This window comes from Malania oleifera, chromosome 9 (genome assembly GCF_029873635.1).
Source record: "Malania oleifera isolate guangnan ecotype guangnan chromosome 9, ASM2987363v1, whole genome shotgun sequence".
Lineage (NCBI taxonomy): Eukaryota > Viridiplantae > Streptophyta > Magnoliopsida > Santalales > Ximeniaceae > Malania > Malania oleifera.
In genome coordinates this window covers 83,938,710-83,954,087 of record NC_080425.1, presented here as the reverse complement: position 1 = coordinate 83,954,087, position 15,378 = coordinate 83,938,710, and the positions used below count along the sequence as shown (strand labels likewise).

The following is a 15,378-nucleotide window of genomic DNA, read 5'->3' as shown; positions in this document are numbered from 1 at the left end:
AAAATTAAAGCTATAGGAGTTCTCATAAATGGTAAAATAATTAAAGCAAATCTTGTGTTAGATGCTTTGACTTGCACATAAATATTTTAGGAAACATTCCAAAACTTGAATCAGCAATTTCATGACGCCTTTAAATAACTTGCTAACTAATAAAAAAACCTATTTAAGCAACTTCATGATATAAATGACTATATTTAAAGAAAAATATTAAGTTAATTTGACAGGTCAGTGTTACTCAAACAATCATATTATTAAATTTTTTTTAAATAATTTCAAACTAAAAATTATTGGTTCTGAAATTATCAATTTAATGAACTTCCATAAAATCATGAATAATTTAAAATTTGAGGTCATAAGTAATTATGTAAAATGTCTAGCCTAATAATTTCAAAGACAAACTCGACTTTTAGCCATTTGTCAATCTTTCGTAAGTGACTGTTTTTGTCAAGAGTCGTCTCTGCAAAGCCTTGAACGATGTCGCTTTAAAAAAAATTGCAGCCAAATCTTTCTAGCCGTTGTGGTTCCAAACCCAGAAACACCCGCCCCTCTTTTTTTCAAATTTCAAAACTCAAACGGACTCTCTCAATTCAACAACGCTAACCCAGCGACAACGCTTCTCTCTTCGTTCAGCCTTCCAATCTCTCTCTCTCTCTCTCGATTGTGGATTGCTGGTTTCAGGAAACATTTTTCTCAAAACTTGTCTCTGGAGTTCAGCGCTTCCTCGCAGAAACAGAGGTTTTGCTCTCAGACGTATCTGTTTTGCTCAAGCGGGTGATATCCTCAAATGGGTGCTTCAGGAAGATGGCTAAAACTGATCGGTCTCAAGAAGCCCCAATCGAACGACCAAGTAGCTACCTTATCTGTGTGCCTTCAGCTTTTCTCGTCTTGGTTTCATTTAGCTCGTTTCATGTGTTTTCTTCGTGTTGGTTTCTCAGGAAGAGGTGGGTGGTAAGAGCCGGGGTAAATGGATGCTGTGGAGGTGTTCTTCTGCCAGTCGACGATCATCAAAGAGTTCTCAAAGAAACCCCGTGGTGGCTTCAGACACGTCTGATTCTATTGCGGTGGGTGATGATGCCTTTACTGTTGCAGCTTCCACTGTTGCTCGAGCTCCAGCCAAAAATTTCATGGTGGTCAGGCAGGAATGGGCCGCTGTTCGAATCCAGACCACGTTTCGGGCCTTCTTGGTAAATGGGTTTCTTTTCTTTTCCAGCTTCTATTTCCTACTGATTTTAATCTATATTTTGGGTATCATGAGAATTTTTTTGGCGCTGGAGGGCTAATAATGTGTGATCAAATTTGAGCTGGTTTATGAGTTTAGTAGCAAAATAATTTATGTTTTTAAAATTTCTGCAAGGTATGATACTTCTTGTGGCAAATGCCCAATAATTTAAGTCCCACAATTGAAAATCAAGCACCAAAACTACAATTTTATCAAGTTTGATGTATTTGAAAATTTCTAAGATTGAGAAAATGTGTGTCAAGGAGGAAAGACGCTCCCCCAAAAGCCTTAGGCCCAAGAGGTTATTTAGTTTTTTCTCCTCCTCTGTTGAATCTTAAAGCCCTTTTCCTCTATAGAAAGATGCCATTGTCACCTTTCTCTGACCTCTACAACCCTAAACAAAAGCCCAAAACAATAATTACATTTGTTTCAGAAAGTTAGGTTATTTCTATGCCAAGGTTGCTGAAGTTAGAAGATTGTATTATGCTGCCTGACTTTAAGTTGCAAAACAGAACATTAAAGAGTCATTTGAATGGATAAAATTGTAGCCATTCTGCATTTGTGGTACTGAAATTTATTTATGCTTGATTGGCATCTCAAATTTATTCAATGCTTGATTGTTTTCAATCCCCTTAAACTATATGCCTCTGAAACTGCCCCAGTTTGGAATGGAGTGCCACCGCAACAAATCTAAATGAGATCTCTCCCTTAATTATTCTATATTATCTTGGAAAATTTGGGTTTTTCTTCTTTAAATGGATCTATTAGTCTATTTTCTAAAAAAATATTTCATACTTAGATGGCTAGTTTTGAGTGTATTTGGGCAATACCATTGGCATGATTCAACATCTTCTTTGGCTTTGAAGTTCTTTGAGATGTATTGCTCTTGTTTAGCCAGTAAAACTCATGTGGTATTGCAGGCAAGACGGGCCTTGAGGGCCTTGAAATCATTGGTGAGGCTTCAAGCTCTAGTTCGCGGCCGGCAGGTAAGAAAGCAAGCTGCTGTGACACTGAGGTGCATGCAGGCTCTTGTTCGAGTTCAGGCCCGTGTAAAGGCACAGAACTTGAGGATGTCAGCAGAAGGGCCATCTTTGCAGATATTTGAACATCACCACCAAGATGATCCAGTTAGGCAAGCTGAGGTATTATAAGCTGTTTCATTGTTCTAAAGGCTTTATAAGATTTAATTACTCTCTTTTGGCCACAAAGTTCAAAATCATGGAGATTTTAATCCTCCCCCCGAATGGGTATGGCTTGTAATTCACAGGCAAGATGGTGTGATAGTCCGAGAACCATGGATGAAGTCAGGGCAAAGTTACTAATGAGGCAAGAAGGAGCCATCAAAAGGGAGAGAGCAATTGCATACTCCCTCTCCTCTCAACAGGTAACCAAGTTAACAAAACCAGTTGAGCTTTTGTTCTTTCTAGTTTTGAGATATCTAAACTTTTTTCTCTATTCAGCAACCAAGATCAAATGCCAGCTCAAATTCAAGGCTGAACAAGAATTTACCCTCCATGAGGCATCAAGGATTAGACAGGAAGAGCTCTGGATTGAGCGGGTTTGAACATTGGTTGGCAGCCAAGTCATGGGAAAACAGGTTGATAGAAGAAATCCATGCTGATCAACCAGAGATGACTCCAAATTCTTTGAGAAGTGGTGATCACACTATAGGCATTCGTCCAGATTGTTCTGATCACTATTTGGCCAATGTAAGGAGGAACAGTGTCACAACCAGGATTTCTGCAAAACCTCCTGTAACTTCCCCAAGAGCTCACTCATGGTCTGATCCCAGTTATAATTTTCTGGTTGGTGAGAGCTCATCATCAAACTCTTCCATATCCATGTCTTCAACTGCAGTATCTGGTAGCAACCACATGGTGGAGAGAATGGATGAGAGTATTACCAGTAAACCCAGCTACATGAATCTCACAGAGTCAGTTAAGGCTAAGCAAAGAGTCTGCAAGAATTCTTCATATAACATGCAGAGACATTTGACAGATGAATATCAATGGCATAGGAAATCCCTTGAGCTTACTGCTAAAGGGGAAACAAGGGGAAGTCCTAGTCTCAACCCAGCTTCTTTTAATTTGTGCAGGGACTTGTACCCACCAGTGCAATTGGATCACTACAATTGGATTAAAAGTCAAAAAAGATAAAGGGAGCTGGACGATTTCTATTATCATTGAAAAGCTTGGCCAACTTTTTGTATTTGATTCATTGAGTTCAACAGCTTGTTGTCCTTGAAAGAGCAGGTAAGCAGGACAGATTTGCACCAAAGGGGGTTTATTTTGTAAAAATGCATCAAAGTTTTTTACGCTAAAGAATGTCATATGAGAAGAGTGATTGATATAAGGATCGATATAGGTGTTCTAAAATTTTGTGCTTATACATGTGAAATATGTAAAATTATCCTGGATGAAATGTTAAGATTCAACGAACAGTGTTGTCTTCTGTATATAACTCTGAAAGCCTTGTTGGTTGTTATCTAATATAATATACATGTTTGTGATTGCTTTGGTTGTTTCTGGATTTTGATAGCTCCAGCAGATAAGGATATGTGACACATCTCTTTTGCTTTTTAATAATGCTTTATTAGTTGTAATCGATGTCAGTAATAATCAGGCTTCCTTTGTTAGAACTCAGATGATATAATAAAAAGGAGGATATTTAATTATTTTTAATGAAGCATAGAAAGTTATTCTTATTTATCATAAAATTGGAATGCTATAGTGTCCATTGTACTTCAAAAATATTAAATGGTTGGAAGAGTAGTCATTTTCCTTGTTTTGGAGAGAGATATAATGAGCAAAGTTTCCTCTTTTCTTTAACCATCTCTGGGATAAACTTTCCCTACCAAACACAACCCAACCAATGGTTTCTCTTTTTTGGAAACTAGGATTAAACCTCTCAAGCTGGAACTTGTCTGCCTCTAGCAAAATGTGTAAGACCCATGTGTGGGGCTTGATTCTTCCCCACATAAGAACCCCACAGATACAAATGCAAAGAACTTAGTAAGAATGATTTCACTAGTCAGAGAAATTCCATATCAACCAATCCAATTTTCGTATCTTTTGGTGTTATTCTTCAAGAAATGACAGCAGGATTAAAAGGGCACAGTGAAGTTGTTCTCTCTCTCTCTCTCTCTCTCTCTCTCTACTGCTCTCATAGTGCGCCTGTGTATGTGCACTCGCCCGCAATTTTCTTTTTGCAGCTCTTGTCTACATACATCCATACTAATTTCTTGCTGTGAGATTCGCTTTAGTAATGTAATCAGCATGAAAAGAAAAGTCCCTGGTAGACATTCCTGAAGTCCCTTCCCAATGAGCATGAATGATTCTCCACACATGAACATCACAAAGTAATACAAGTGCTAATCATAAAATGAGAATATATGCATAATTGCCTTGATCGGTCACATATATATTTATACATGCAACTTTCATTCATGCCCACGGCTATTAGGACCACAAGCACATTGCCATTATCGTTGCCTTCTGTATAATTGGCTCAATCATTGTAGCTTTAAAGCAATTTAAAAAATGGGGAAAATGTTATGACCGGAGGAGCCTGTGGGTGGGCTTGATACACATAGGTGAACACCAACTTAACCCAAAAACTTAAGCCTATTGGATCTTGGGCCCAATCATGTATATAAACACCCATCATCCATTCTAATTTTCCAATGTGAGACAAGCTCACAAGTGGAATTCTCAACAAAAAAGCTAAGATAGAAAGATTGTAATGTCAAATAGATGACACAATGCAATGGTTCAGAAGTCAATTTCCAGCATGAGGATATTTTTTGAGAAGTTTGGAGCAGAGTATCTCCCATCTGTTACAGTTTGAACTTGTCTCTACTGCATGGGCTACAGGGCCAATGATCAGTTTGCAGGCTTCCCACATGGGAGTATGAGAACAATAAGAGGCAAGAAATCAGGATGGCATCAAAAGCTGTAAAATTCTTGGGCATCAATTGATGGGATTCTGAAATGAAGGAAAGAGAAGATAGGCTGTGAAGCTAAGTGATTTCTTCAAACTTGAGTAAATAAAAGGGACTTTCTTTCATGGGGGTTGCCATGAAGAGAAGGAAGGGCAGTGGGGCCAGCAGGACTGCTATTTTTTTGTATGCCTTGTTCTGTGGGGCACAGTGGTGGCATTGTTTCATTCCTTTTTATAGACAGCAATGTTTCACTCTTTAGTTGACTTGAAGTGGGGATGAGATCTATATGTCTCTCATGAAATTGGTAGCAATGTTTAATTTAAGAAAGATTCAAAGCTTCCATTTGCATGTTTTTTCTTCTTAGCTATCAATTAAAGGTTCTTTTTTTTAATGTCATGTTGAAGTGGTATTGTCTCATCTCTCAATCAAACCACTAATCATAATCATCCCCCATCTCTTTTTTTTTTTTTTATAATCCTTTTAAAGTTTTGGGGAACTTTTTTTTTTCTTTTCATGATTTGGCTAGCTGTATTTGTTTTTAAGAGGGGGCTACAGATTAACAATTATCAGTTTAATTTGCTCTTTTTAGCTGTCAACTGTAAAGTTCATGTTATGGCAAAGTGATGCCGAGCAGCTCCCAATCAGGGCAGCCATTTTCTCGCCGGTAAATTTTTCACCTACTGCACACAATTGCCCATTTATCTCATTAAAACAATAGAACCTATGTGGGTCTCTCACTTGTATAAAAGAAGAAAAGAAAGAAAAATAAATTCAGACTACCACGACATGATAAAATCTGTACATGGCATAATGCCCTTGCATTCTAAACTTTTTCCTCATCCACAGAGCTGCATTTTTTTACTGGGGACTGGTCTGGTACCCTCTCCATTCCTTGCATAGTAGATTGTCTATTAGAATAGTTTTAGGCATTGCTAGATCTCTTATCCCTAAAAAGGGAAGGAAGATCCATTTTTTCTAAGTTTGATTTCAGTTAAACTCATCTTGTTTTATTGAGCAAAACAGAAGAAGATTGGGGGAAAAAAAATTAGATCAATGTGCAAAAAAGACTACCAATAATATATAATTATTTCTGCGGCCATTCAAGCAGTTGATTGGACATCTCTAGCAAAAAAGTGCTACAACCAAAACAGCTTAGGCAACACCCTTCCCAAAACATATTATAGTTATGCTGTTCATTTTTTTACCTTTCTTTTCTTTTCTTCCCTCTTATCGTTTACTCTTTGAATTTTGTGCTAGGTTTGAACTTGGGATCTCCAACTTCTTTTTATTTATTTATTTTTTTTTTTTTGAAATGTGAAGAGGCTCACACAAACACCATCATCCAAAAGCATACGCAACTTTTGTAGATGTGAAATGATGCTTGTAAAATAAGTTTGCGCACAAACTTCCACTCAATATGGTAGAATCAAGGAGAGAGACTTACCTACCACAAAGTATCCCCTCTACTAAAATTGTGCCACGCAAACAATGTTACAGTATCGTACATAAGCATACGTGACACAGTTTTAGTGAAGGGAAAAGGTCTAATTCCTTTGGAATGACATTTGGTGAGACTTTGGAATGTAGAGAGAGAGAGAGAGATTGTGTTAAAAAAAGTGGGATGAAAAGTTTTAGTTTTTGGTAAGAAGCTAGCTAGGTCATTTTTGGTTTGGGTTTATTATGAAATTACTAGAAGAGCATGATGCATGCATAATATCATTCAACTATTCAAGAGACTGCTAAAAAAATCGACCTTTGTTGAACCCTCCAACAAAAAAAAAAGAAAAAGATGAACATTGAATTTGACTGAAAATGACATATACCCAAATCAATCTAATTTCAAGAGAAGACAAAAAAAATTACCTAGCCATTGTTTGGAAGTACTCTCTTTGATTCTTGCACCATATGCTGGGAAAAAAACAAGTTTTCCCACAGCTACTGTCCTCTGATGGCTCAACAAATAAAGCAGGGGAGCCTGGTGCTATTAATTGCTGCATGTGCAACAATAAATAAAGAATCTTGTTTGGTCCTAGCTAGCTAGCTGCAGCTCTTTCTTTCATTACAAGCATTACAAGCTCATTTTTTATTTCCTAAGCAAGAATAGAATATACTCCTTGATGTTTGGCTACCTTTTTCACAAAAAAGAAACCATTGATTTGAGGTTACTTTGATCTTGAAATTGCATGCATGTTTATCATAAATTCAAGGGCACCATGTCTTTGCGCCTTATTTTTCACATGAGGATGCATATATGTATGCTATCTATATCTGTATATATGCATGCTCTATTGAATATAGGCTTAGGTTGGCCAGTTCTTTTTTTATTTTTATTTTTTTGAATGTCCATAATAATTGTATACTATTTTCTGCATACCAAAAAATAAAAAAGGACATAATATGGAACATAAATAACTATATATATGATTGTGAGCAAGAGGATCGCTGTACGATTTTGTTGCTAATGATGAACATATATTTACGCCAAAAAACGAATTTCCACTACACATAAAAAAGTTTCTTGTTATACTCATCTAAAATTTTTTTAATAGTTTACAAAACTATTCAAAAACATCAAGAATGTTAAAAGAAATATCGATAACTGCAAATATTGATTGTTAAATCATAGTCTAATTTAAATTCTTAAGTTGTTGTAAGCTAATATTGAATACTGATGAGGGATAGTTTGGTTATCTAAAGCAAGTCTTTGTGGACTTCCAACTAGAACAACTACAAGTATATCAATACTAACAATAATATGCCTCTTCTTTTGATCGATAACCAACCGCAGCTCCTATACTAGTTTATCTCTATTTAAAGGAAAAAATCTCCTCTTGAAAAAGTAAGTCCTCTCATCCCCCTTACTAGTCTAATCCTTCTTCTTTTCCTCCAATTACTTAAGCATCAAAGGGTCCTTCCATAACATTGCCTATTGTCACCCTTATGTCTTCTATCTCCTCGAATGCCAACTATTAATATGACAAGAAACTACATTAAGAAAGAATTTTAGCACTTTAATGAGAACAAATATCCATGGCTCACTATAATTCTATATATGGAGACTTCCATAAAGCGAATCCTATGCCTATATAATCCCCTATTGGGTGCATCCTGTGTTCTTAGCAATTCCAAAACTATGGAAGAACAAAGAGACCCTTACCTCTAAGTGTACCACGAGTAGAGACAATTCTCACCAGGTCTCGCACTCCCAAACTACAAAAAAGAAAACCTAAGGGTAAGGTAGCTCTAATAGCTCAAACAATCTCCCACCCACCCCCCCCCCCCCAAAAAAAAAAAAAACACCAACCTATAATGCAATTCATGCATGATTGATGAAGAACTAACAAAATGGACATTGAAATTGAAAAAGCAACCGAGGATGTAGAAATGGAGCTAGCGCTTGCACCTCCACAAAATAACAGATAATTCACTTCTAGGATCACCGAAGAACCCCTGCACTAGGGTTTTTGGATATTGGCTAAGAAGTTACACAATGGTAACACGAACCCCATATATTCATCACTTGGAGAAATAAGGTCTTAATATTCCTCCATGGAGCATCGAAAAACATAAACTGGACAAACTTTTCCATAACCTTGAAAAAAGTTAGCTCAAATGTAGTACTCAATGTAATGACCTCAATTTCTTAACATAAAATGTCACATAATAGATAAAATGGTCAACCTGAACCCGTTGGTAACAGGGACACCTATCAATCACAGCGGAAACCTACGTAGCAGCAATCATAAAATTGAAACCATCCATTCATCAAGCATAATACCAGAGTTTACTACAACATCATAAAACTATATTTTTATACATCCTCGTAAACATCAAAATAACTCTAGGGTCAAACACAAAATAATTTTGACCCTAGTACAAAAGTCTTACCCTCCTAACAGGGTAATATCCCTAACTCAACGGCGGCTACGACCCGCCAGTCACTCAGGGTCTCCTAAAAAATTAATTAATGTTGGGGGTGAGACACATCTCAGTAAGAGAAAATAAACTAAATACAGCTGTGTGGCAACATGAACATTTAATGCAATTATACATATACAGTACATTTCATATTTTCGTAAACGTTCATTATATCATACTGAATAATCACATGCTTCCATATTTTATAGTAAGTCGTATCATACATAAAACATCTGTTATACTAATAATATTAAAAACATACCCAGGATGAATAGTTAGTTAATGTCATGTATTACCCCCCATAATAGGTTGTGCAGCCCGAAGGCGGGACGCAACAATGGCTGGCCGACCACTGCTGAATCAAATATGTCTGTAAGTACGATGAGCTCGCCACACCCTGGTCTGGACTGTCAGGTGGACGTCCACACTCTACTGAAAACCACATCGACTAACCATCTCCCACCCCCTCGTGGGGTGGTTAGCACTAATCTGAACATAAATATCTGATCTATATAGCTACGGTACCGAGCTCCTAAACTGAACTAAACTAACATCGGGGTTCTGATAACATATAGTACATAATTATATAGCATCTTTCATAATTATGCCCTCGTGCTGAACATATCATAATTAAGGCCTCGTGCCGAACATATCATAATTACGACCTCGCGCCGATTATATCATAATTACAGCCTTGCGCCGATATCATACATAAATACGTCATTCTGAAAATAATCATTTTATCATGCATTTATAAAAATCATAATGTACTGTATACCTTCATAACTTCTCAAATCATACTGCATTTACATCATTATCATATCAAAATATTTCTCCATGTAAAATAATATTCATGCCACACATTTGTTGTATTAAAACTATTCATTGCATTTGAAAATCATGATTTCTGGCATCTCATACGTGTATACTTGTTCCAACATAATAACAGTATTTTTCCCAAAAGTGCATTAATTCCATAATATGCTGATATCATACATATTTTCAGGAAATCAATTTACTCATAAATAATAGTAATTTGCATGAAAAGTAACTACTTTAGTTTATTCCCTTACCTGCTGCTGAGAAAAGCCCCTATAAACTCTAATCTCACACCTGTAGGGTTTCTTGATCAATACCCTAAAACTGAAAATTTACAGTATTAAACTTCAGTATTTCTACGTGTATATCATTTCCTATAACTGTTGTAAGACCAAATTTGGCTTAAAAAGCCTTACCTCAACTCAAGGATGATTTCCAACTTGATTTCACCAACGATCCGCTCCAGCAGATTTGGAGAGAACTTCAATAGGAGCGTCGTGGTGACTTCGGAATGTCGATCTGGCATAAATCTGGTCCAAAATTGATGAGAGAGAGAGAGAGAGAGAGAGAGAGAGAGAGAGAGAGAGAGAGAGAGAGAAAAGCTTGCTTAACAATGAAGTTAAAAATTCAGATTTTTCATATTTATAGAACTGGATTCGTCGACGAGTCACGTCATTCGTCGACGAATCCTTCAATAATTTCATCGACGAAATTCAGTCCTCGTCGACAAAATTCAGTCGGCTCAAAACTCTCTCGGTATTTCTTCGTCGACAAAATTCGGTCTTCGTTGACGAATTTTCTTAAGCCCTCGTCGACGAATCCCCTGTATTCGTCGACGAAGCCTTGATGATTTCTTTTGGTTTTTCCTTCCAAAATGTAATGTCGTCGACTTCCTCCTTCTGTTACTGTTTCCATTTCCCTTCCTCTTTATTATTTAAATACTATTATTATTCAGGTCGTCACATTCTCCCCTCTTTATGAAATTTCGTCTTCAAAATTTACTATTCACATAGTTTATCATCCCTTAGGCAAAATTGTAACACCCCGACCCCGAGGGGCCTGGGATATTAACTTTTTACTACTGATTTACAGCGGAAGCAAATAAACTCAAATTTTATTCAAACCAGAGCGCTAATTATTCATGTTACAATCACTTATTTCAAATGAAGAAAATTACACAAACGTAAATATCTGAAACCATACTAATGTTTCTAAATAAATCTTTATTTTTCTAATCCCCACCCGCATGCCTGCTAAGCCTGATTTCCGACATGTCCTTCAGAGTTATCTGAAATAAAATATGATTGGGGTGAGACGACGCTCAGTAAGTAAATAAGATTATTATTAGTGTGTGGCCAAAATGAGTTTTTAAAGAATTTCGTAAAACAATAATGAATACTATAACTTCAAGATTTCTTTTAGAATAAACATAAATTTAATAATTTCTGCATAAAACTTTTGTCATCAATTTCAACAGTAAATTTTTAAATCATATACTATAACTGCTATTAAACTTTTAACTTTAAAACTGTAAAAATATTTAATGATAAACATACATATACTTTTCCTTATACGTTTTCCTTAGATCGTCATATAAGCACCAAAATGATCCTTTTCACGTAAACTTACACTTTTCCTTCAAATTATTAGTAACTTTGTACACGTAATTAAATATTTATAAACATATATTGTAAAAACCACCCTTAGGCCTGTTTGCCGTAAGTCATGTTTACCCCCATGACTGGGTTGTGCGGTCCGAAGACTGGACTTAGCTGGCTGGCCGACCAAACTAAATCAACGTACGTAAACTTTAAGTGAGATTTTCCTTATTAAGTCCTGGACTTAAACCAGGTGTGCACTCAGGAGAAATCCACTAACATAAATAACCACTCTGTAAACAGTGTGGGTGCACTCTGATCCGTATAAACTTTAAGCTGCGGTACCGAGCATCTGTAACTTTGAACTTTCGTTGCCATAAGGGGTTTTAAAATCATCTTATTATAATTTATGCAATTTAAAAATAATATCATGAAAATCTCATCTTTACTCATATTTTCATAAAAATGCAACGTAGAAATAAACTCATGCCACACAATTTTTGTGTTAAAAATATATATAATTTTATTTTGAATAGAAAGAAATGCTGAAAATTTACCCGAGGTGATTGGAACATTTCTTAACCCAAAAATAGATGCAAATATATTAAACATAGAACTGGTATAATTAAATATGCGTAAAAATAAACTCATGGAAATTTTGTGGAACTAAGTAAGATAATTAAAATTTACCTACAAAATAAACTCGGGTATGAATTTAAAATAAAAAGAAACTAACATAATCAAAATTTACTTACCTTCTTCTTTTACCGTGTGCTACGAACACAATAATTATCTTTAAGAAATGAGATCGGAAAAAGTGGGTGATTGAGAACTTACTCAAAATTCTCACTCCACCACAAATTCTTTCACTCACTAATCCTTCTCTTCCTTAGAAAATTGTTGTGAAAAATGAAGGTTGAGAGCTCCCTATTTATAGGAAAATTTTGGGGAAGAAATGGAATTTATAAAAGTGTGGAGAGATGGGTGAAATTATAATTTTTTTAAAATTAAAGAATGGGCAAGGGATGGGCAAGGTATGGGTTGAGTATGGGATGGGGATGGAGGCCATGTGGGAGTGCTTGCCACCATTCCCATTAAATAAATTTTTAATTAATCACTTACCTAATTAATTAATCAATTAGTTAATTAATTATTATTTTTTTTTCTAATCATTATTATCATTATTATTATCATTGTTATTAATTTTAAACTACTTTTAGTATTTATTTATTTTATTATTTATTTTTTGAATAAGAATAAAATTTGAATTTTGAAAACTCATGTGGGCCCCACATGGTCTTGTGGGCCCCACACAACTTCGAGACCCGAATGGATCCTACGTAACTCGAATAACTCTTGTACGATTTTATGCATCCTACATAACTTTGAGACTTGTGAAAACCTCCATACGGCTTCGGGACTCATGTGGGCCCCACACAGTCTTGTGGGCCCCGCATAGGATACCTATATTATTATTATTTTATCATATATTTCTACAAATTATATCAGTTAAAATATTATTTTATGTACTTATTTACGTATATAAACAGTGTCTTGTGGCTCCGGGACTCATGTGGACCCCACATAGTCTTGTGGGCCCCACATATGATACCTATATTATTATTATCTTATTATGTATTTCTACAAATTATGTCTGTCAAAACACTATTTTATGTATATATACTTATTTACGTGTACAAATAGTGTCTATCCTGTTTATCCTATGAAATTCCATTTTGACCAGGCTGACCTCCAGGGAGCGACTGAGCCGCAATGGTCTCTGAGCACTCGCTAAGACAAGGTCTTTCTTAGGCATCAAACATGGAATCAAGGATCCTACAGAAAAACACTTCTGTATTGATATTAACTTAATGACTATTTTTATTATTTTATTATTATTGTACTTTAATCATATATATATATTTTTGGGTCATCACAATCTCCCCTCCTTATAAAAATTTCGTCCTCGAAATTTGCTAATTTAAAATGAGTACTGTATAATTGGTTTGCGCTATAAGAAAGAGTAAATCGATTAATGATTTAATTAAGTCTTAGAATAGATTAAGAGTCAATTTGACGAAGTATTTTATTTTGGGAATTGAAGTGTGAATCATCGGTCTAATAGTGGTTGAAATGGAAAAGAAATTCAGAAGATGTGGAAAAGGATAATTATATATATGTATATATATTATACATGTCCTATAAATAAATAAAAAATATACGAGATCTGGCCTTTAGAGCCTTAGATCAACGTCAACATCTATCGCAGTACTAGCGGTGTCACTGCTAACCGCTTGGGTTCTTTCTTGGCAGAGTTGACCTCTTATAATGTCGCCGGCTTGGGTCGGAAAAAGGGAGAGGACGCCCATTTGTTCGGCGAAGGAGGAAGAGCTGCTCTCTTCCCGAGTTATTGGTGGCCCATATATGAGTCTCATTGCGAATCGGGTTTGCTTGAAATGGTGAAGTAGGCCAGCATTATCCGAAACCCTTAGTGTGGTGACTGCGATATTGCCATTGTAAGGGATATGGCTCATTGGTGAGATATTAGTTGTAAGTTTCACAGCCGGAATATTCTCGATAGGGAAGAGGGTTGGAAGAATGGCAGGGGCACTACTTGGGTCGGTAGTGGCGGAGGAGGTAATATGGAGAATTGTTGGGGCAGTAGTTGAGATAGTGGCTTCTCCAACTGATCCCCGCCTACGCCTACGGTTCTCAAACCAAAAGCGTATATTTTTCGGCTCGATTGGACCATACCGTCGGAGTTGTGCTGCAAGCAAGATAGTCTGCTCCACTGAAGGGAGTTCCCCTTGACTGTTGTGGAAGACCTCCTCTAGAATCTCCAGCTGTGCCTTACCGGGTTTCCATCTTTGAATCAACGATCTAGTGCTGCTCTCAGCAACTTCGGGAGTTGGGTGATTTGGCAACATTTTCGAGTAATGAGACAACTAAGAGACAAGTTGGGAAGAGCTAATCACTACAAACCGAAATGTGATTGTTCAAGATGATAGAAAACTGTGATGCTTAGAGTTCGAGGAGGGCGTACCCTTTTTATAAGGGGATGACCGCGTGTTGTGGAAATCGAGAGAGAGCGACGTGTGTCACGGATATCGAGCAACGCATTTTGCACAAATCGAGAGAGAACGATATGTGTCACGAGAATCAAGAGAGGGCGACACGTGTCATGGATATCAATCAACGCATTTTGCGCAAATCAAGGGATAACGATGAGTGTCGTGAGAACCGAGAGGGGGTGACGCGTGTCACAGATATCGATTAACGCGTTTTGTACAAATCGAGGGAGAACGACGTGTGTCACAAGAATCGAGAGAGAGCGATGCGTGTCACAGATATTGAGCAACGCGTTTTGCACAAATCGAGAGATAGCGACATGTGTCGCGGAAATTGAGCGAGTGACACGTATTGCAAAATTTGCAAACTCTAGGTTCTTTTTATGTTTTTACATCTTTATTAATGCTTTAACTATAATTAATTTCATCCTTAGATCACCACTTGGGTGGGTGGCCTAGTGGTAAGGAACCGGCCGTGCATCCATGTGATCGCGGGTTCGAGTCCCCACTACGCCCAAGTGGTCTCATGCCCTGACTTTGCTTCGGGGGTAAGTGAGCTATAGCCGATGATTTCCACCCATGAGGCCCCCTTTTTTTTTTTTTTTTATAACTACAAGAGTACCCCTTATATATATATATATATTCCATTAACATTAGTATTATTATTATTATTATTATTATTATTATTAGATCAAATAAATGTTGGGCATGTTTAGCCGATTGATGATTTGACATTGGTTAGTTATTTGAAGGAAATTAGTAAATTTTTATATTGCTTTCATTAAAAATATATATATATATATATTTTATATAGAA

General features: G+C 36.5%; 1 protein-coding gene across 1 annotated transcript; it reads left to right on the top strand.

Moving 5' to 3' along the window:
- The first annotated feature begins 580 nt into the window (after positions 1-580).
- Positions 581-3,727, top strand: LOC131164941 (protein IQ-DOMAIN 6-like). Its single transcript, XM_058122503.1, has 5 exons — positions 581-847; positions 936-1,184; positions 2,140-2,361; positions 2,487-2,603; positions 2,680-3,727. The coding sequence occupies exons 1-5, from the start codon at positions 785-787 to the stop codon at positions 3,373-3,375; spliced, it is 1,347 nt and encodes a 448-aa protein (XP_057978486.1). The 5' UTR covers positions 581-784; the 3' UTR covers positions 3,376-3,727.
- Positions 3,728-15,378: the final 11,651 nt, after the last annotated feature.